This window comes from Oncorhynchus mykiss, chromosome 13 (assembly GCF_057628025.1).
Source record: "Oncorhynchus mykiss isolate SJ-2025 chromosome 13, ASM5762802v1, whole genome shotgun sequence".
In the NCBI taxonomy this organism is placed as follows: domain Eukaryota; kingdom Metazoa; phylum Chordata; class Actinopteri; order Salmoniformes; family Salmonidae; genus Oncorhynchus; species Oncorhynchus mykiss.
Genome location: NC_143034.1, coordinates 10,954,094 through 10,976,991, shown reverse-complemented (window position 1 = coordinate 10,976,991; position 22,898 = coordinate 10,954,094). Strand labels below are relative to the sequence as shown.

At 41.4% G+C, this 22,898-nt stretch overlaps 1 protein-coding gene across 2 annotated transcripts in view; it reads left to right on the top strand.

Moving 5' to 3' along the window:
* Positions 1 to 22,898, top strand: part of LOC110495032 (myosin heavy chain, fast skeletal muscle) — a 125,358-nt gene that overhangs the window by 6,889 nt on the left and 95,571 nt on the right. Inside the window, exons 17-41 of one of the 2 annotated variants that reach the window (XM_090195003.1) lie at positions 241 to 305; positions 400 to 487; positions 604 to 721; positions 861 to 984; positions 3,048 to 3,184; positions 3,730 to 3,985; positions 4,173 to 4,415; positions 4,734 to 4,910; positions 5,009 to 5,154; positions 5,617 to 5,707; positions 6,046 to 6,435; positions 6,557 to 6,683; positions 7,986 to 8,104; positions 9,227 to 9,423; positions 9,562 to 9,745; positions 9,862 to 10,027; positions 10,367 to 10,491; positions 10,657 to 10,965; positions 11,182 to 11,385; positions 11,537 to 11,662; positions 11,800 to 11,970; positions 13,709 to 13,813; positions 13,894 to 13,989; positions 14,110 to 14,241; positions 14,643 to 14,775. The exons of the other annotated variant lie outside the window; for it this stretch is intronic. Coding sequence (XP_090051129.1) covers positions 241 to 305; positions 400 to 487; positions 604 to 721; positions 861 to 984; positions 3,048 to 3,184; positions 3,730 to 3,985; positions 4,173 to 4,415; positions 4,734 to 4,910; positions 5,009 to 5,154; positions 5,617 to 5,707; positions 6,046 to 6,435; positions 6,557 to 6,683; positions 7,986 to 8,104; positions 9,227 to 9,423; positions 9,562 to 9,745; positions 9,862 to 10,027; positions 10,367 to 10,491; positions 10,657 to 10,965; positions 11,182 to 11,385; positions 11,537 to 11,662; positions 11,800 to 11,970; positions 13,709 to 13,813; positions 13,894 to 13,989; positions 14,110 to 14,241; positions 14,643 to 14,663 — 3,917 coding nt within the window. The 3' untranslated portion in view covers positions 14,664 to 14,775. Of the gene's footprint in view, positions 1 to 240; positions 306 to 399; positions 488 to 603; positions 722 to 860; positions 985 to 3,047; positions 3,185 to 3,729; positions 3,986 to 4,172; positions 4,416 to 4,733; positions 4,911 to 5,008; positions 5,155 to 5,616; positions 5,708 to 6,045; positions 6,436 to 6,556; positions 6,684 to 7,985; positions 8,105 to 9,226; positions 9,424 to 9,561; positions 9,746 to 9,861; positions 10,028 to 10,366; positions 10,492 to 10,656; positions 10,966 to 11,181; positions 11,386 to 11,536; positions 11,663 to 11,799; positions 11,971 to 13,708; positions 13,814 to 13,893; positions 13,990 to 14,109; positions 14,242 to 14,642; positions 14,776 to 22,898 lie in introns of those variants that run through there. 2 annotated transcript variants of the gene reach the window in all.

The following is a 22,898-nucleotide window of genomic DNA, read 5'->3' as shown; positions in this document are numbered from 1 at the left end:
GGTTTATTACTGGGTTAATTTACTCATACAATAGGTGTTATTCTACACAATCTGATTGACAGCATTTGCCTCTAGATACGTGTGAAGTTAACCAGAGATTCTCTGGTATATAATTAGTGTGCTTGCTGAAGACAAGACCACTCTAAATTTCTTACATATTCTTATTATTATTCTATTTATTCCATCCGCTCTAGGAAATGTACTTTTCTAGTTATCTTTTACTTTCCCCCATTTTAACAGATAAAGCCAAGAAAGGAGGCAAGAAGAAGGGTGGTTCCATGCAGACTGTGTCCTCCCAGTTCAGGGTGAGCTTTTGAAATGTGTATATTCAGTCCTTTAAAAGGTGCATTGATTATCATAAATGATTTCTGAGAAAATGGTTTGTAACCCTCTTTACAGGAGAACTTACATAAACTGATGACCAACTTGAGGAGCACTCATCCTCACTTTGTGCGCTGCCTGATCCCCAACGAGTCAAAGACTCCAGGTACAAGAAATATTGAATTAAATATGTAATCTCATCAGTATAGTATCAGTAACCTTAACAATCCCAATCTATAACCTGTTTATGAGTATTAAAAGAGACTTGGTTTGTTTTACCAGGTCTGATGGAGAACTTCCTAGTTATCCACCAGCTCAGGTGTAATGGTGTACTGGAGGGTATCAGGATCTGCAGGAAGGGCTTCCCCAGCAGAATCATCTATGCTGATTTCAAGCAGAGGCACATACGCACACACATACATACACACCCCATAAAATATCTGCTCCAAGGGTTTTCCCAGCATCAGAATAGTCTTACCTTTTATGAAATATAACCAACTTATTACAACTTGACATGTTAAAAATATCTCCTCATTCAGGTACAAAGTACTGAATGCCAGCGTCATCCCTGAGGGCCAGTTCATGGACAACAAGAAGGCTTCTGAGAAGCTGCTTGGGTCCATTGATGTGAATCACGAGGATTACAAGTTTGGACACACCAAGGTCAGTCAAATACTCCCAGGAAAAGATGACAACAAAACACAACTACTATGATAATTTAAAATCACTTCAGTTGGTATACCCACTATGTTATTATTTCTTCTTCATTTAACTAATGGAAAAAGTGGAAAATCGTTGTAGCGTTTTTTTTCGCCAAAGTCATTACATGACATGTATAGAAGAGAAACGAAAGTAATTATCATGTGCATGGTGTTAGAGTGGTATGGCTGCAGTTGTCTGTATCTGTGTACATTATTCATCAGCAGTGCCTTCAGAAAGTATTCACACCCCTTGATTAAAAAAAACAAAAGAAATTGTGAAAATTTGTGATTTAAAAATATTTAATTGTGATTTATTGTCAATGAGCTACGCAAAATATTCGAATGTCAAAGTGGAAGAAAAATTCTAACATTTGTAAAAAAAAAAAAATTATACAAAATAAAACACTAATACATCTTGGTTATTCAACCCTCTGAGCCAACACATGTTAGACTTCCTTTTGGCAGCGATTACAGCTGTGAGCCTTTCTGGGTAAGTCTCTAAGAGCTTTCCATACCTGGATTGTACAATATTTGAACATTATTCTTTAAAAAATTATTCAAGCTCTCTCAAGCTAGTTGTCAATCATTGCAAGATGATGTGTCTGTTTTCAGCCATTTTCAATTCTTGCCATATATTTTCATGCCGATTTAAGTCAGAACTGTAACTTGGCAACTCAGAAACATTCAATGTAGCCATTTTCAAATCTTGCCATAGATTTTGATGCCGATTTAAGTCAAAAACTGAACTTGGCAACTCAGGAACATTCAGTGTCATCTTGGTAACAACTCCAGTGTATATTTGGCCTTCTGCTTGGGGTTATTGTCCTGCTGAAAGGTGCATTTGTCTCCCAGTGTATATTGTAAAGCAGACAGAACCAGGTTCTCCTTTAGGGTTTTTGCCTGCGCTTAGCTAGTTTTTGTCAACAACAAGCATACCCACAACATGATGCAGCCAACACCATGCTTGAAAAAATGAAGAGTGGTACTCAGTGTTGTGTTGTGTTGGATTTGTTGTATTCAGGACTTAAAGTAAATTTCTTTGCCACATTCTTTTGCAGTTTTACTTAAGCACCTTATTGCAAACAGGATGCATGTTTTGGAATATTATTAATCTGTACAGGCTTCCATTTTTTCACTCGGTCATTTACATTAGTGTTGTGGAGTAACTACATGTTAATCCGTCCTCAGTTTTCTCCTGTCACAGCCGTTAAATTCTGTTTTAATGTCACCATTCGCCTCATGGTGAAATCCCTGAGAGGTTTACTTCCGCTCTGGTAACTGAGTTAGGAAGGATGCCTATATCTTAGTATTGACTGGGTGTATTGATACACCATCCAAAGTGTGATCAATAACTTCACCTTGCTCATAGGGATATTCAATATCTTTTTTTACCCATCTACCAATAGGTACCTTTCTTTGAGAGTCAAGGGAAAAGTCAAGGGAAAAACCTCCCTGGTCTTTGTGGTTGAATCTGTGTTTGAAATTTACTGCTCGACTGAGGGACCTTACAGATAATTGTATGTGTGGGGTAGAGATGAGCAAGTCATTAAAAAGTCATGTTAAACACTATTATTGCACATGGAGTAGGTCCATGCAACTTATTATGTGACTTGTTAAGCACATTTTTACTCCTGAACTTATTTAGGCTTCCATAACAAAGAGGTTGGATACTTATTGACCCAAGACATTTCAGCTTTTCATTTCAAATGAATTAATTTGTAAAAATGTGTCTAAAAACATAATTCCACTTTGACATTATGGGCTATTGTGTGAAGGCCAGTGACACAACATCACAATGTAATTCATTTTAAATTCAGGCTGGGAAAAGTTGAGGTCTGTGAATACTTTCTGAAGGCTCTGTACAACAGTACAATAACTAACAACTTAGAAACAACCTGTCACATGGTTTGTTTGCAACTATTGCTGAGTTAATGTTGTTTAAATCAATCTAGTGGTGTTGTTCCCCTCTTTTGATTCAACCCTTTCTATCTGTGGTTCCATTGACCGTGTTAACCTGTGTCTCAGGTGTTCTTCAAAGCCGGTCTGCTGGGTGTCCTGGAGGAGATGAGAGATGAGAAGCTGGCCACTCTGGTCGGCATGGTCCAGGCTCTCAGCCGTGGATTCCTCATGAGGAGAGAGTTTAGCAAGATGATGGAGAGGAGGTGAGGAATAGTAGACATCTTGGCAAAGCTTTCTGTCAACCACCTGTATCTAATGCATTATGATTACATACTGTATATGCTGTGAGTTGTTCAGAATGAGAAGGTACATCTTATAATGGTCTACTAAAGCTTTTGGGTTAATGAATTTAGTCCAGAAATGGATGTAGCAACTAAGGATTCTCGCTTTATAGCTGCAGTTTGGGATTTGGCTGTTCCACTGTCATTTAATACATTTGTGATATTAGCCCATTTACTTTTGAAAAATATCAAAGTCTTGTTGAGCTTAACATGCATGACCTGTCAGTCCTTGCATCGAGAGAGCTGTCTGTGAGTTTAAGATGGGTTACATTTCCCTACACCGATTCCTCAGCTGTATACAAAAGGGGGCAGAGGATTTGTTGTTCTTTTACTCCGACTTCAACATCATGTTGAATTCATGTTAGTTGACAACTCAACCAAATGTAAATCAAAACAAAATGTTGAACTGAAGTCTGTGCCTGGTGGGACGTCACTCACCATGCCACTGTATCCTTTCTGTTGAACAGAGAGTCTGTCTTCGCCATCCAGTATAACATCCGCTCATTCATGAATGTGAAAACCTGGCCATGGATGAAGTTGTACTTCAAGATCAAGCCCCTGCTGCAGAGCGCTGAGACTGAGAAGGAGCTGGCCAACATGAAGGAGAACTATGAGAAGATGAAAATAGACCTGGCCAAGGCTCTGTCCACAAAGAAGCAAATGGAGGAGAAGTTGGTGTCCCTGACACAGGAGAAGAACGACCTGGCGCTCCAAGTAACATCTGTGAGTGAGCAACCACCTGCATGAAGGCACATTTAAACACACATTTACATACACACACAGGCACACTGTTATTGCCCATGTTATTTATATATTTCATGATTTGGTCTGACATATTTGACTAAATGAAGTCAGTATTTTGATACACAAAATTAGGCCGCTTATTTTTTATCCCCTGTTCTGAAACCAGGAAGGAGAGAGTCTGAACGATGCTGAGGAAAGGTGCGAGGGGCTCATCAAGAGCAAGATCCAGCAGGAGGCCAAACTCAAAGAGACGACCGAGAGGCTGGAGGATGAGGAGGAGATCAATGCTGAGTTGACTGCCAAGAAGAGGAAGCTGGAGGATGAGTGCTCTGAGTTGAAGAAGGATATTGATGACCTGGAGCTCACCCTGGCCAAAGTGGAGAAGGAGAAGCACGCCACTGAAAACAAGGTCTTCCAAACATTAATCAACTCAAAGCATAGCTTAACAGAAATGGAATTCAAGTTGTATTGTGGGTGCAGGAAAAATGAACACACAATAGTAGAATTTCAGTTGTGGGGTACTCCCAACATTCATTGTATGTTCTGCCCCCCCCCTCATTTATGACTTCCATTCAGTACACTGGTGTGGTGAACACTGACATCTAGTGTTGAATCTATAGTACAGTAATTGTTGATGCAGTTCTAATCTAAACGAACTGAATGCAACATATAACAAACTCTATCTCCCCTTTATGGTGAAGTATAATTATGTTGTGGCCATTTACAGGTTAAAAACCTGACAGAGGAGATGGCGTCTATGGATGAGAGTGTTGCCAAGCTGACCAAGGAGAAGAAAGCCCTCCAAGAGGCCCACCAGCAGACACTGGATGACCTGCAGGCAGAGGAGGACAAAGTCAACACTCTGACCAAGGCCAAGACCAAGCTGGAACAGCAAGTGGACGACGTGAGTGGAGTTTGACATTTTGGCCATGATAGTATGTAAGATGATATTATCTTCAGTTGTTTAGATTTTAACAATATATGTGTTTTTTTATCTTCTAGCTTGAGGGTTCTCTGGAGCAAGAGAAGAAGCTCCGTATGGACCTTGAGAGATCCAAGAGAAAGCTGGAGGGAGATCTGAAACTGGCCCAGGAGTCCATAATGGACCTGGAGAATGACAAGCAGCAAGCTGATGAGAAAATCAAGAAGTAAAAACAAACAAATGACAGTATTAGCTGCTGTAATGGTTGTTTTTGGCTAATTATTGTAGTTGTGAATCAGCATATTCATGTGATTCTTAAAGAGACACTTCAGGATTTTGGAAGCTCTTTATCTACTTCCCCAGAGCCAGATGAACTTGTGAATATCATTTTTATCTCTGCATGCAGTTTAAAGTTGCTAACTGTTAGCGCAATGACTGGAATTCTATGGTAACTGCTAGCATGCTAGTAAGCATTGGCTCACAAAACTACATCTAACATCCTTCATACTGGATGCAGAGACAAACAACTGGTATCCACAAGTTCATCTGACTGTGGGGAAGTAGATACAGGCCATCATTGCCAAAATACTGAAGTATCCCTTTAAAAGCAATATGAATGGTATAATGCTCTCCCTTTACACTTTCGAACCAAAACTAACTCTGCAATCGGCATATTTGTGTTTCTCAGGAAGGACTTTGAGACCACTCAGCTCCTCAGCAAGATTGAGGATGAGCAGTCTCTGGGAGCTCAGCTGCAGAAGAAGATCAAGGAACTCCAGGTACAGTAGAGGATCTAGGGGTCTAAGCTCCAGACTCACCCAGGTACAAAGCTCCAGAACAGAAAAGCACAGACTTGAAAAACATTATTCTGGTAGCACACATTTTTCCCGATAGATTCTGATGGCTGAATAAGTTGGAATGTGGTGCTTCTTGCTGTTGTAAAGATGATGTTTCAAAATTGTAGTTTGGATCCTGCATTGGACACTCTACTGAATATATTAACTGTCTTTGTATTAACACATTAATGCAAAATATACATACTATTATTATTTTGTGAGGTTCAATTGTTTCAACTGTATTGTAGTGTTCATCCCCCTGCTCCTGCCCCCTGTTCTAGGCCCGTATTGAGGAGCTGGAGGAGGAAATTGAGGCTGAGCGTGCTGCCAGGGCTAAGGTTGAGAAGCAGAGGGCCGATCTCTCCAGGGAACTTGAGGAGATCAGCGAGAGGCTGGAGGAGGCCGGAGGCGCCACTGCTGCTCAGATTGAGATGAACAAGAAGCGTGAGGCTGAGTTCCAGAAGCTGCGTCGTGATCTTGAAGAGTCCACCCTGCAGCATGAGGCCACAGCCGCCGCTCTGCGCAAGAAGCAGGCCGACAGTGTGGCTGAGCTCGGGGAGCAGATCGACAACCTGCAGCGCGTCAAGCAGAAGCTGGAGAAGGAGAAGAGCGAGTACAAGATGGAGATTGATGACCTCTCCAGCAACATGGAGGCCGTCGCCAAGGCTAAAGTGAGTAGTGATGTTTTGATCAAGCAGTGTTGAGGAGGGTCAACTACATTACCATTCAAGTGAACTGAAGTTGACAGCAGTCACATATATAAAGTAATGATGGAACATGTTTCACTAACAGGGCAATCTGGAGAAGATGTGCCGTACTCTTGAGGACCAGCTGAGTGAGCTCAAGACTAAGAATGATGAGAATGTTCGCCAGGTCAATGACATCAGCGGACAGAGGGCCAGACTCCTGACAGAAAATGGTACCATCAGCATTGAACAACAAACTAATGTTTTACTTCACTAAAACACAATAAAATGTGTTGGGGATTTATGTCCATAGTCCACATTAGTGTCGCTCAGTGATGTTTAAGATGAAGGAGGACGATCATTTTTTTTGTAGGATCTTGGCCTTATTTCTATTACAGCATATTGGATGACTCTTTCATATTCGATTCATCCAGCTCAATGTAACATCGATAGATTTAGAGTACTACATGATACTCAAATGTTCCATATACCCATCGTGAGGTTGCTACAACCTAGCCTATGAATGACAGTTTACAACGTATGTGCACAGATAGAGAGAAGAATTTGAGTAATCGAGATGAGAGACCGTGATACATTCAATACTGCCTTGCACACTCTTGCCTGCATCTAGCTGATCTAGGTTGTAATAATTAGTCCAACAGTTGCAAACGAGAGTTTCTATTGGACAAATTCAGGAATGATATCCTAATTTTGTTCTATTTGGTTCCGTTTAAGAAAGGTTTTCAACAGAATGTGCGGAATGAATACTACCCTGATCCCACGCAGACACAGTTCACTTTCATAGAAGCCACATACAAACAGCATGATCATTTTGCTCGTTGTATAATTCCTTCTCGCATCTACGTGCTCTTCTCGTCTCCTCCTTTTCCCTTCTGGACTTCAGTTCAAAACACATCAGCTATCTGTGATCAGATGAAAAAAATATCTTAATTCTCTAGTCCTTTGATTGAGTGGACAACACGTTAGTTCATGCTGCAAGAGCTATGATAGGTTGCAGTTCGTAGTCATTATCACTGTGTAAGTCTATGGAAGGGGGTGAGAACCATGAGCCTCCTTGGTTTTGTATTGAAGTCAACGTCACCCGAGGAGGATGGAAACTAGCTGTTGAATGGAAACATGGCTACACCATGGTGCTACGCTACGCCATGGTGCTACGCTACGCCATGGTGCTACGCTACGCCATGGTGCTAGGCTACGCCATGGTGCTACGCTACAGATTGCTGTTGAGGCTACTGTAGACCTTCATTGCATAACATTGTGTTTTAATCAATGATTTGGTGGTGTGAATATATTTAGTTTTATCTAACTTTTTTAATGTTTCACTATTTTTTTTTTTTTTTTTTTTCACTGAGGATGATGGTCCTCCCCTTCCTCTTCTGAGGAGCCTCCAATGGTCCACATAGTTTCTACTGTACAATTCACCACCGAACAACATTCCACATGATACATTAAAATACATTTTCAATCCAAGAGAACAGAGACCCTATTAACAAGATGTCCCTCTGTCCCTGCAGGTGAGTTTGGCCGCCAGCTGGAAGAGAAGGAAGCCCTGGTGTCTCAGCTGACCAGAGGAAAACAGGCCTTCACCCAGCAGGTGGAGGAGCTGAAGAGGGCGATTGAGGAGGAGGTCAAGGTAAGGGACCCAAGATGGACTCCACCGACCCCAGAGTTTAGTGCAGGGATCATCAACTAGATTCAGCTGCGTGCTGATTTTTTTTATTGTGGGGATGGTCAGGACATAATTACAAATAATTTGTAGACTGCCAATTGAATGCAAGAAGCACAGACAGATATAATATTTGACTAAAACATAATATTTTCAAACCTTGCTTACATTTGTATGCAATCACGTACAGGGACAGAATACACCCCCCCCCCCAAAAAATAATTCTGATGGGTCACAAAGTATGTGATGGTGGCTGGGGGTGGTGTCCTGAGGGGGGGTAGGCCCCCATCCTGAAGTTGGAGATTTTGCATTTTTCAAACACCTGAAACAGCTGCTTTTCTATAGTCATAATCTTTATACTTAATTCATTGTAAAAAATAAATAAAAAAAAACACATCTCAGCATACCTCTTCAGCTGTCTGTGTCTTGTCTGGTGTTTTTAAAGAAACTAAATATGCTTCTCTTCATCTCTGCTAAAATCTGGGTAAAAGATTGAAAGGAATTTGAGACTCATTCAGTACATTTAGTTATTGCTTGCTTTTCTTAAGTCTACCAGCCTTTCTAGCAGGCATACCAGCTAAGATAGTTAGACAAGCTAGCCACTCTACCTCGATTGATAGCCTGAAATGGCTTCTTGGTAGCTAGTTATGAGGTTGGGATTTTGGGAACCTACAGTATCTGGGCTGACTAAAGCCAATTTCAGAAAATTACGAGGTAACTAGTAGTATTAAAGAGAAACAACAACAGGACAAATCTGAGGGGGCACGTGCCCCCCTGTGCCCCCTATGGGCATGACGCCTCTGAACACATACATCTGTCTGTTGTGCATGGGAAAACTTTGGATTGGATTTCCAAAATTACAATCACGGAGCAGATTTGTTGGTGTTTTTACAGTCTTTTACGGTCCCCCTGTCAAAAAAGTATCTTTTTTATTCAGAAAACGTGAGGGGCCAAATAAAATCGCGGCCTTCCAGCTCGAGAACCCTGGTTTAAAGACATATCTTGATATACATGGTGACTACACCACCATCAGAGACTTCTACCATAATTTGTTTGACTCCAATCTTTCTTTGTCTTTCTCTCTCACAGGCTAAAAATGCACTTGCCCACGGTGTCCAGTCTGCCCGCCATGACTGTGACCTCCTGAGGGAGCAGTTTGAGGAGGAGCAGGAGGCCAAGGCAGAGCTGCAACGCGGCATGTCCAAGGCCAACAGTGAGGTGGCTCAGTGGAGGACTAAGTATGAAACTGATGCTATCCAGCGCACAGAGGAGCTGGAGGAGGCCAAGTGAGTCGCACGCAACAGAAAAAAAATCAAATATAGGGTATTGATGGTGAGGGTGGATTGGGCTCTGAGAAAATGTTACATCAACATGTATTGTAACATTTGTTTCAGCCCCTAAAACCTCCCTCTGTTGTCCAATAGGAAGAAGCTGGCCCAGCGTCTGCAGGAGGCAGAGGAGACCATTGAGGCGACCAACTCCAAGTGCGCCTCCCTGGAGAAGACCAAGCAGAGGCTGCAGGGAGAGGTGGAGGACCTCATGATTGATGTTGAGAGAGCCAACGCATTGGCCGCCAACCTCGACAAGAAGCAGAGGAACTTTGACAAGGTGAAAACACAGAAACCTCACCTTAGGTTGATATTTTCTGTCTGCTATATGATTAACTGTAGCATATTTCTGATTCAAAACTCTTCATCTAATGAAACTCCCATGGATTCTCCTAGGTTCTGGCAGAGTGGAAGCAGAAGTATGAGGAGGGCCAGGCTGAGCTGGAAGGAGCTCAGAAGGAGGCTCGCTCTATGAGCACTGAACTCTTCAAGATGAAGAACTCCTACGAGGAGGCTCTGGATCATCTGGAGACTCTGAAGAGAGAGAACAAGAACTTGCAACGTGAGCACTTGACAGCGATTCTATTTGGCTCATGTTTGACTAATGTTTTGAAAATGGAGAGAACTTTAAGCATCAAATGTACAGATCAAAATATATATTTATTTTACTTGTGATCACTATTCCTTTGAACGACCAAAGGATGTGGAGGGCAATTAGATTTGCAAGACCATGTGAATTGCTGTTAATTAATTAACTGTTATTATGATTCAATGTCAACTTCAGTACATTGGCAATATCCACATGAAGTCTCCCAAGTCTAAACTGCTCCTGTGTGTGTGTGTGTGTGTGTGTGTGTGTGTGTGTGTGTGTGTGTGTGTGTGTGTGTGTGTGTGTGTGCAGAGGAGATCTCTGAACTGACTGAGCAGATTGGAGAGACTGGCAAGAGCATCCATGAGCTAGAGAAGGCCAAGAAGACCGTGGAGACAGAGAAGTCTGAGATCCAGACCGCTCTGGAGGAGGCTGAGGTACAAACTGCAGCTGTTAGATGGGGAAAGCAGTGTTAAGCTAGCCAACGCCAGCTACAGGATAATGCTCCCTGTAATGGTGTTTAGCGTAGTCATATATATATATATAATTCCTACATCCAAATGTATTGAACACATTTCGCCTGACTGCTTCTATTTGTCCAGGGCACACTGGAGCACGAGGAATCTAAGATTCTGCGTGTGCAGCTGGAGCTGAACCAGATCAAGGGTGAGGTGGACAGGAAGATCGCTGAGAAGGACGAGGAGATGGAGCAGATCAAGAGGAACAGCCAGAGGGTGGTTGACTCCATGCAGAGCACCCTGGACTCTGAGATCAGGAGCAGGAATGATGCCCTGAGGGTGAAGAAGAAGATGGAGGGAGACCTGAATGAGATGGAGATCCAGCTGAGCCACTCCAACAGGCAGGCCTCTGAGGCCCAGAAACAGCTGAGGAACATCCAGGGACAGTTCAAGGTAAAGGGACATCAGGCTCAAAAATCTGAACATGGAGAGGGATTTGTTTGTGAATCTGTAGAAAATAAAAGAACAGTGGATTTGAATAGATTGAACTATATACTGTACAAAGGAGGGAAATATTGAGTAAATTCTTACCAATGAACGTTTCTATCACCCATCCTACCACCCCTAATTCCACAAGTCCTAATGAACGTATGTCATTGTGAACCCCAGGATGCGCAATTGCACCTTGATGATGCCGTCCGCGCTGCAGAGGACATGAAGGAGCAGGTAGCCATGGTGGAGCGCAGAAACGGTCTGATGGTGGCTGAAATCGAGGAGCTGAGAGTTGCTTTGGAGCAGACAGAGAGAGGCCGCAAAGTGGCTGAGACTGAGCTGGTTGACGCCAGCGAGCGTGTTGGACTGCTGCACTCCCAGGTATGGGTCAAAAGACATTTCTAATGAAACTCAACCAAGCATACCGTTTACACACACCTGGAATTCAACAGTCTTTGCTTGAAGATTTTCAGAATTTCAGCCTTGTAAGTTCTCTTGAGGGTCAAACAAATTGTCTTGTTTCCTCCTTCAGAACACCAGCCTTCTGAACACCAAGAAGAAGCTGGAGACTGACCTGGTGCAGGTGCAGGGAGAGGTGGACGACATCGTCCAGGAGGCCAGGAATGCAGAAGAGAAGGCCAAGAAGGCTATCACTGACGTGAGTCCTTGAATTACATCATCTTGATTTGTCCTCAAGAGAAATGGTATCTGTGCTGGTTAACCACAATAAAGATGTCAGAGGGATGTTATGATTTGTGCCAATTGGTGCATAAATTAAACAAACTACTTTTCCAGGCGGCCATGATGGCTGAGGAGCTGAAGAAGGAGCAGGACACCAGCTCTCACCTGGAGAGGATGAAGAAGAACCTGGAGATCACAGTCAAGGACCTGCAGCACCGCCTGGATGAGGCTGAGAATCTGGCCATGAAGGGAGGCAAGAAGCAGCTCCAGAAACTGGAGTCCAGGGTGAGTTATCAGCAGGGTGGATTAAAAGACTGATTGCTGCATTTGATCCTATAAAGTCATATGCAACAGATAGGTGATAATTAGGGTTAAGTGCCACATCAACCCAATTTGTACATTGACGACTCAGGTATTTGAAACAGCAACATTTAACTGCTAGTAAACCTGCCACCCTAAACCACCTTGATCAAGGGTTCCCAAACTTTTTGACACGGGACCCCTTTTGTGATAGAAAATTCATTAGTGACCCCCTCATAATATCAGAATACAATTCCTACTTTAGAGTGTAGTAAAAATAGCATCCAGGTAGTTTTACCACAGAGTTTCTAAACCCAGAGGTGCAACATTGCAAGACTTCCGGGAATGCTTGCGATTCAGACCAGACCAGGGTTTGAGATGTCTATGGGAGAAGTGAAAAATTAATCCTTCTTTGTTAAAATCTCAAGGCAAGACCTAGACTCTAGTAAATGTATTAAGATACTGGAGTACATCTTTAAGTAGCTGAAACTGTCATTACTACAACCTAGTGAAAGTAACAAACCAACACGTTTTAATTTTCATCAAAAACAACTTTCTACCGAAGGAGTGCTTTTGACTGCATGAACATGTGCAGTTCAGCACAACCGTTAGATCCAATGTTTCTGTGCATGAGCTTGGCTAGCTAAGGTCGCAATGGGATTGTCTACAAGTCTTCATCTTTTGGATTTGCTACGACTTCTCCAGTGCATGGCTGGACTAATCATGTCTCAGCCCCTGGGAAAGGACATTTTTAAGTCACCTTCTTGTATCAGAAACATAATTTTGCAGTTTTAAAACAAATGTTCAGCTATTCTACACATTTTTCCTTTGGACAGAAATAACATTTTGTCATTTTAGAGCTAATTTCTTGAAATTCTACACATTTTGCCATGGGTCGGAGAGAAAATGTAGCAGTTTTAAAAGCTTAAATCAGGATGTATTTACATTCAAAATCAACATTTTTGGGAATATGTTACACTTATTTAGTGGAGTTGTAGCCAAGAATTGTAGCCAAGACCTTAAAATATAGATATACAAATGTATTAATCTAGTTGCTTCGTTCAAGCTTGTACAAAAGTCCTGGCAGACTTCTTCTGAACTCATAATAATAATAATAATAAAAATTCGAAATAAATATCAACACACGATATAATATACTGTACATGAATCCAATTCATCTCATTGTAATCATTTGTTAGGCTTCATCTAGTTACATTGTTTAATTTCTCTCTCTCCAGATCGCTAGCTTCTCATTCACTCTGCTGCAAAAGGGCTGTTGCTAGGGAAGTTAGCGTTGCTATGTGGGGCTACAAGCTAGAAGGCTAAATTAGCTTGTAGGCTAGCGGACATTCACAAGTTCATAAAAACGTGAAAAAACAACATGAAATCGTAACAAACATATGTACATACTCTGGAAACATTACTTTAATATGGTGCTTTCCCACTTACCTTCCAAATTAATTTATGAATTTAATTTGCTTCTGTCTCGCTTCTGACTATCAATATTCATAACAATTGAAATGTAAATTCCACTTTGGGAACCACTGACCGGGAAAATGAAAAGTTGTTATAATTATAGACCCCTTCAATAAAAATTGTAAATAGTACATAGGAACAGACAACAATTGTGCCTCCTTGACTAGGTAGAAGACTCTACCTGTTTTACAAGATGTTTTACATCTGATTTCACCAGCCATTTATTACATTTATTTCTTCCACAAAGGTGCGTGAGCTCGAGACTGAGGTGGAGGTCGAGCAGAGAAGAGGTGTAGACGCAGTCAAGGGAGTCCGCAAGTATGAGCGCAGAGTCAAGGAGCTCACTTACCAGGTAAGAGAAAGTGCATTCTTCACACAGACAGGTTTGTGTATATAATTATGGGGCATTGATCATTTGCTCTTCTCCCACAGACTGAGGAGGATAAGAAGAACGTTGGCAGACTTCAGGACCTGGTAGATAAGCTGCAGATGAAAGTGAAGGCCTACAAGAGGCATTCTGAGGAAGCGGTGAGTCACAGACTTAGTCAAATACTCTGAAAAAAACAGCATTCGAAAATATATTTATCTTTAGAAAAACGTATATAATGAATGCTGATGTTCTGCTCTCCCTCTCCTTTCCTCACCCAGGAGGAAGCAGCAAACCAGCACATGTCTAAGTTCAGGAAGGTTCAGCATGAGCTGGAGGAGGCTGAGGAGCGTGCTGACATCGCTGAGACTCAGGTCAACAAGCTCAGAGCCAAGACCCGTGACTCTGGAAAGGTACAGAACTGCTGCTAAACCTGTACCTGACTCATGTTCAGATATGACCACATCAACACCACCTATGATTCAGTCTTCTCAGAGGTCAATACTGACCTTTTACACTCAACTATATTGAATATCCCTAAGAAGAACATTTCAGGAAGGGCTAAACAATCTAATGAGAGTTATTCAGTTAGTACTTCAACATCAAAAATCCAAGCTGAGTACTGAGCACTAAAGACTTGATCCATTATATTCTATCCATATATTTATCATGTTCATTATTATTACTGATCCATTATATTCTATCCATATATTTATCATGTTCATTATTATTACTGATCCATTATATTCTATCCATATATTTATCATGTTCATTATTATTACTGATCCATTATATTATTTATTTCTTCTTACAGGGTAAAGAGGTTGCTGAATAAACAAGACCAAAGTATTGAAGATCAAAGTCTTACCATTTTCCTGTGTTGCATAAAATATGATTTTCATGGTGAAATGTTGAGCATTGATTAAAAACATGTGGATCTACATACACTTCCTTTGTGACCGTGGATTTATTACTCAGCAAACAGCTTTTTAATACCATAAAATATTGTACTTTAATTAAAGGGGCAATCTGGGATTCCAACAACAACAAAGTGGTACCCCAACAAAGCAGTCACTTTTTTTTGGTAAACAGCTGAGGGATGAGGCTGGAGAAATGCAGGTTTGGGTAGGTTATTTTCTAAATATAATCCATTACAGTTACTAGTTACCTGTCCCAAGAAATGTAATCAGTAACGTAACTTTTGGATAACCCAAACTCAGTAATGTAATTACATTTCATTACTTTTAGATGACTTTCCCCTGAAGAGCCATTAGAAGAAGATAATAATGTATGTTACCATTTGAACGACATCTATTGCAGGATAAATCAATGTTAATGTTTACATAGCTGGTCATATATGGATGTTACATTTTACTTTGTGGTGGTTATGTAGGCTTCTTCTGACCCATCGCTTTCCACTTCATATAATAAATAATACGATTAAATGATATCTTTACATTAAAAACCAAAGTCTATCAGAATTCCAGGCATTCCAATAATGTTTATACCCCTTGATCTTCAAGAATAGGACTTGGAAATATGGGAGTATAGATTAGCCTAATTGTTTTACCAGAGCTTAACCCCAAAACGAAGGATTTATTAGCCAGCCCTACTCTGTTGTTTATGATTTTGTTGTCATGTAGGACTGATTTGGCTCATTGATTCGAGCTAAAAATGATTTTTTTCAGAATTTAAAAGTAATCATCTAGTTTTTCAAAATAATCTAATCTGATTACAATATTTTTGCTGGTAACGTAACGGATTACAGTTACAGTTGTTTAGTAATCCGTTACTCCACAACACTGGAGAAATGTAACTGTAACAGTATAACTTTAGACCGTCCCCTCGCCCATACCCGGGCGCGAACCTGGGACCCTCTGCACACATCAACAACAGTCACCCAAGAAGCATCGTTACCCATCGCTCCACAAAAGCCGCGGTCAAGGTCTCAGGGCAAGTGATGTCACCGATTGAAACGCTATTTAGCGCGCACCACCGCTAACTAAGCTAGCTGTTTCATATCCGTTACATAACCACTCCCCAGTTCTCAGACTCGGGATGTAAGGACTGACCATCCAAATTAGGGTTGAATATTTTCCCGGTTACATCCCGAGAATAAATAATTTTTCTCCCGGGTAACCCAGTATATTCATCCCAAACCGAAAGTGTCATTCTAAAGGATAGCCTATAATGGATATAATATGTCTGGATTTTGATTAGAGATTTGACCTGCAAGACAATTCAAGCCTGATGCTACCTGAGCCTGATGAGCCATTACATTAAATACATTTTATGAGCTCAAGCCCCAAAAAGTCCAAATGACTGTGCCTTTATCCCACTGAGTGTACAAAACATTAAGGACACCTGCTCTCTCCATGACATAGACTGACCAGGTGAGTCCAGATGAAAGATATGATCCCTTATTGATGTCACTTGTTAAATCCACTTCAATCAGTGTAGATGGTGCTGCCAGACCACTGGTAGAGTGGGCACATACACCGCTACATATCCATTGCCCCTTGCTGCTCTATGCCAGTGTCATGAAGTTGGCCTGGTGATAGGTTTATGACAGTCATAAATACCTCTTCCCCCCTTTTTCCTCTCTCTACCCTACTGATGTTACATTTGAAAACCCTTGGTTAACATAGAGATTCTGGGAACATCAGAAGGTGGGGAAATGAACTATATTCTGGTAATCTGACCAATTCAACATATGCAGTGGTACTTAATGAATATGATGTCAGTTCGGTTGTCATCTGAGACATTCTCATCAATGATAAGATGACATAAACCCTACAGTGGAAAGTCTACACATCAGAATTATCGAATTCACATGGAATTGTTGTTCAATTTAAATGTTTGAATATTAAATTATTCGTGATGGGATGAAAAGTGATTTTAGCTTCTAAAATGTGAGAATTGGGTTTTCATGAGTGAATTAAGCCCGACTCAGTGGCCCGTACACGTGAAGAGACATATGTAGTAAACTATGAAACACTATATAAGCCCTTGAGGAAAATGTAACCTCCTGTTCCGAGGATGTGAGGACGACGGTCTGATGTCAGAATGGTTCAGATAATAACTACAGAACGAAGCCAACATCAGCTTGAGCTTTGGTTGCGAATGGTATTTACTACAGAAGTGATACCTCCTGGCCGTTGAGTTAGCAACAGCAGCTGCAAACGAGGGTTAGGAAGGAACAGACAGAGTATCCTGTCTATCACAAAACGACGTTACTACAACGTATCCAATTGACCACCAGAGACATTCTTTAAAGGACAAAGGACTCGGTTTGGCAACACGGCCTTCCATCTACCACCAACCTACCGAAGCGCAGCTCAGAGTTAATATTTATTGCATTTTCCTTTTCCAAATGGGCGGTAATTTAGAATGCATAAGATACTGTATTTATGATAGCACAGCTTCTCCCTGTGTCCCTCAGTCTTCCTGCTCCTTCACTCAAACCCAGCCTTTTTCTTTTGTGTAACCAGCTGTCATATCTGTTCCGCCCGCTAGGGACGTTTTCCTTTATGATGTAATTTGTAATCAAGGTATAATTAATTCTTTGTATATGTAATTCTGTGTGATTAGTTAGGTATTTAGTAAATAAATAATTAAACCCAATTTTGTATTGCTGATTCAACTTGTTAGCCAGGGTTCGTGAAGATAACCAAGAATTTACAACTTTCAGATGAGACTGAATTAAGGTGACGATTAATATTGACTGCTAATGATGTAAAATATTACTAGGTCTTTAAGAGTTTATTCGGGAAGATAACAGCTCTATAAATATTCTTTCATGGTGCCCCGACTCTCTAATTAATTACATTTACATGATTAGCTCAATCAGGTAATATTAATTACGGAGAAATAAGCGAATACATTTCTGTATGAGGGCTGATAAAGCTAATTATAGAAATCTGAGAAATAGAGCGTTTGGCCAAACGTAGGGCTATTTCTGCCTAGCTCGTTTCAGACGCGGGTAGGCTCGGTCATTATTCATTTCTCGAGCGAGGACAAAGAGCCAGCCGATTGAAATTCAGGGGATATAAGCTTGACCAGCGATATATATCTCTTATCTTCCTCGTGAGTAGACCACGGTGCATTTCGTTGTTTGCCGCGTGTTCCGGTTAAAACATTGTCAAAAAACGCAGAAAAGGGTTTGAACATAATACGTTATAAGTAAAACCTTTCCCTTGCTAAGGGAATCCTATGTGCTGCATTTTTCAGGCACAAAGTAGGTTTAGCTTGCATTCTTGTGCCTCGTTGAAATTCCTCCGCCTTGCGGAGCGGAAGTCCCGCCCTGGGTAGTTCCGTTTGATTTCAGCGTGTGAAATCATTGACCGCTGAAGTGTGCCCTACTACATTCGTTCATGAAGAATTATTCAGGTCACACTCAAGTCATTACTTATGATATCCAGACGGATATCAATGTCTTACCAAATTGAACTAATAAGTGTAAATCTGGCAATTTACATTCTGAAATAGATCTTTTAAATAATATCCAAATTGATGAGTTTTCTAAATAAGACATTGTAAACCTTTTCCAAACTAACCTAGATGAAGCAACTTCTCAGGTTAATGAAAGTTTAATTCCCAAATAGCCTATACAGGTCTGATTTATCATTAAATTGATCAATCAGTCAAATTTGTTTTTTGCAAAACCATTCAGTAATTCAGTACTGACAGAAGCCCCGCCCAGCGGGAATCCCATGTGGCTTCGGCCTTAGGGAGAAGTGTACCACAGTGTTGAATGTTCCCAACATTTGATCTACTGTTTACACTTATGATATCCAATCAATGGAGATTGTATGGATTATTGTCTCATTCAATTTAATAAGTTAAATTGTTGAACATACATGTTAAACTTCTCACATTAACCTGGATGAAGCAGCACCTCAGGTTATTAAAGTGTAATACCCAGATAGCCTTCCCAGGTAGGATTAATCATTGGCATTGATTCATTAATTCAATTTGCTTTTGCAAATTCATTCATGTCCAACTTCCACATTACTGGTACGATACCGATGGTTCGTCAACATCTATAAACTTGTCTTTGCAGCTTCCAATGAATTCCAAACCCAAACTTAAAAAAAAAATAGGAACATTTTTCTAATAATGTGCAAGCTATCAGAGGTGGTCACCACTCCTCCGCTAATTAGTGAACCTCCACCCATAAAAGGATTGATCTCTGACCTCAGCAGCAATACCAACCCTAATTATGCCATTAGCGAAAAAACAGCCGAAATTGCGAACGCTCCAAAATCAACCATCAAACCATCATCAAAATCAACCATCAAACCATCATCAAAATCAACAGGCTTTGTGACGGTTCTCTCCACTTTTGCACTGATGTATCGCCATAAACATGTGGCATCTGTCCAATACCACAGTGCACAGCTGAAGCACGTGCCAGACATGGCTAACATGAGGGGGCAGGTGGAGAGAACTGAGCAACTATTGACAAAAGCAGGAAATTAAAACATTCTGCTAGTCGAGGAACTGTGTTTGAAATCTGAACAATTAAAAGTAATTGCAAATACTTATGACGATGAACGAGCACAAACTCTTCAACAAAATCGTTGTCTCCAGGAAGAACTGGATTTATCCAAAACTAAATACGAGGTAGTCCACTCCAAACTAGATAAATCTGTTGAGTTATCTACAAACAGGAGCGCGCAATTTGATAACATGCAGGCAGTTTTGTTGAATGTTACTCAGAGTAACACGGTTCTACTCAAAATTCTGCAGACCAAAGACAATCGATTAGTGAACACAATGACTAAGTTGGATGACAGGGAGTTGGATGACAGGGGACAGGGAGTACCCCTCCAGGTTTCCTTTATCTGGGGGGGACTGGAGCTGTCAGCTGGGTAGTGTATCTTAACGCATTTTTGAGAAATTATTCAATGAATTCAATTAAAAATCAGGCGGTTCTCGGAAACAGAACATGACGAGAGGCGTGTGTTGTGTAATTTCATCCAAGTTGAATGCTCAAGGCTCATTGGAATTGTTGTCATATTGGCTTAGACGTGATGGTAGAAAGACTTGAATTTAACATTGAGCATTGAACAATGCCTTCAATGGCTTCTTATAGTTTTGCTACACTGTACCTAATGAACACAACCCTGATTCCAATCCAACAAGTTGAGTACAACATTATTGAGATGATTGCAATGTTAAAGTGTACCGTTATTATGACTGTTTGACATATTAGGACTTGTTGGTACATGGCCCTGTTCGTGGTATAAATTGCAGGACTATTAAGCAGAGGCTCCTATCATCAGGTCTTCAGTCATCCCAGATATAACAGCTGCCATAGAGGTCAAAGCTATTACCAGAGCAGCAGTTAAACTGAACAAACTTATATTCAACACCTTCTATTCAACTCATTCACAGGCAGACAGGAACACTCAATTTTTCCCATGATTTAAATCCGTCTTCCAATTAATAGTTTCTAAACATTGATCATTGGTGGATCGGTCTGCCACTTGTCCTGACCCTTCAAAACGCTTGGGTAGGAAGAGTCCCCTGCTCCCCCAGAGACGCTTGTGTTCCAACAGGCTTGGGTAGGAAGAGTCCCCTGCTCCCCCAGAGACGCTTGTGTTCCAACAGGCTTGGGTAGGAAGAGTCCCCTGCTCCCTCAGAGACACTTGTGTTCCAACAGGCTTGGGTAGGAAGAGTCCCCTGCTCCCCCAGAGACGCTTGTGTTCCAACAGGCTTGGCTAGGAAGAGTCCCCTGCTCCCCCAGAGACGCTTGTGTTCCAACAGGCTTGGGTAGGACGAGTCCCCTGCTCCCCCAGAGACGCTTGTGTTCCAACAGCTGCAGCTGAAAGGAGGTTGTGGGATTCCCAGTTTTATTTATGTTCTCTGTTATGGACCTGACTGTGTATTCCTACAATCTATATCATATATGGTCATATCCTCTGGTGTACGGCTCAAATGGAAGCAGATCTGCTGATGAAGCAATAAAGCAATGCCAAATTACCTGAGATATATTTCTGTGGAAGCTGGACGTATTTCTGACACACCTGTTTCTGAAAATGTCTATATTGGGCTTGTAAATGATCTGTTGATTTAGTTTGCTTCCTGTAACTCTGTCATGGACTGTATGGGATCAACTTGGAGTTTCAAGAACAGCTCAGAAGATGTGGTTTGATACCATTTCTATGACGGAGGGTCATGAATCGATCCTAAACGACCTCAGGCTGCATGTATTTCTGACACCCAGTTTCGGCTCATGGTTGGAGAAGGTTACTGACAGTAATCATGTTGACTACTTGTTTGTCCAAAGATCTGTAAATCTTCCTGAAAAACACAACTCCCCATTTTATCCAAGTGTTCAACCTTGTAAATGTATAAGATTATTTTACATTTAACCCTCCATTGACATCACGCTGCATGTTGAAAGGTGAAGACCTCATACCTTTACTGTGGACCACAGAGAGATCTGATACAGGCCAGCACATTATATTAACCTTATTAGTCGACCATGAGGTCCTCACATTGCTGACACAGTAATAGATTTATAGTGAGATATGTGACCTGGAAAATAAGATCTGAATTAACCGAGCCAAGATTGGTTGTTTTGTGGATCCATGCCACAAGCATTTGACATTTCACATCCAGATTTTGATTTTTACTGGCTGTGACATTTTAATGGATTGAATCATGAAAATAACTCTGACGTGAGCCAAAGCTCTGGGGTGTCTCAGGCAAACTCCTGTCTGTGGTGATAAAACTACTGTGTGAGCACAGACTGAGTTGTTTAAAGCACCCTTAAAATGTATTGGATCAAGAATTGCTATCCAATCCTCCCTGCATAAGCTCTGCTAAAATACATCAAATGTGTACAAACAGTTTTATAATGACAGTCACCTCAAATGCTTAATGACAGTTAATAACAGTATATCAGGGGCCTGCAACTCCTGTTCTGGACAGCCCATCCACATGGTGTGCAGGCTCTTATTCCATCCCAGCACTAACACAGTGCAGCCCCCCCCCCCCCCCCCCCCCCGGGAGCTTGAGGGCACACACTCCTTCCATCTATTACGCACACCTGCCTTCCCTCGGCACGCGCATCAGCGATATTGGACTCACCTGGACTCATTCATCACCTGTTTATTTCCTCCCCTATATTTTTCAGTTCCCCAGCTCTGTTCCCTGCTGCTGCATTGATTGTTTTTTGTCTGTGTTACCTGTGTGCTGACGCTGTTCCTGTCTCGTTCCATGTCCGTTCTATATGACATGTTTTACTCCCCGTACCTGCTTTGTCTCTCCAGCATCATGTGACAGAATGCAGCAGCCAACACACAAAGCATCGGGGAGTACTGGCGTTCCGGTTGGTATGGTGGCATCCGCTCTGGGTCGCCACCGATGGAACCAGGGATCCCTAACACGGAACCCAAACCGGCTGTGTGTGTGCGCCATCGTGCATAAATGTATTTGTCCCCCCACACCAAACACGATCACGACACACGCAGGTTAAAATATCAAAACAAACTCTGAACCAATTACATTAATTGGGGACAGGTCGAAAATAATTAAACCTTTATGGCAATTTAGCTAGCTAGCTTGCACTTGCTAGCTAATTTTCCTATTTAGCTAGCTTGCACTTGCTAGCTAATTTTCCTATTTAGCTAGCTTGCCGTTGCTAGCTAATTTGTACTGGGATATAAATATTAAGCTGTTATTTTACCTGAAATGCACAAGGTCCTCTACTCTGACAATTAATCCACACATAAAGCGGTCAACTGAATCGTTTCTATTCATCTCTCCTCCTTCTAGGCTTTTTCTTCTCTTGACTTTATATTGCGATTGGCAACTTTCAAAAATGAGGTGCATTACCACCACCGACCTCGTTCCTCTTTCAGTCACCCACTTGGATGTAACCAATGAGGAGATGGCACGTGGGTACCTACTTCTATAAACCAATGAGGAGATGGGAGAGGCAGGACTTGCAGCACAATCTGCATCCAGAATAGAACTGATTTATATTTTATCCCTTGGCAACACAGACGCGCGCGAGCAGTGTGGGTGCAATAATTGAATAATATAGATTTCGAAATGT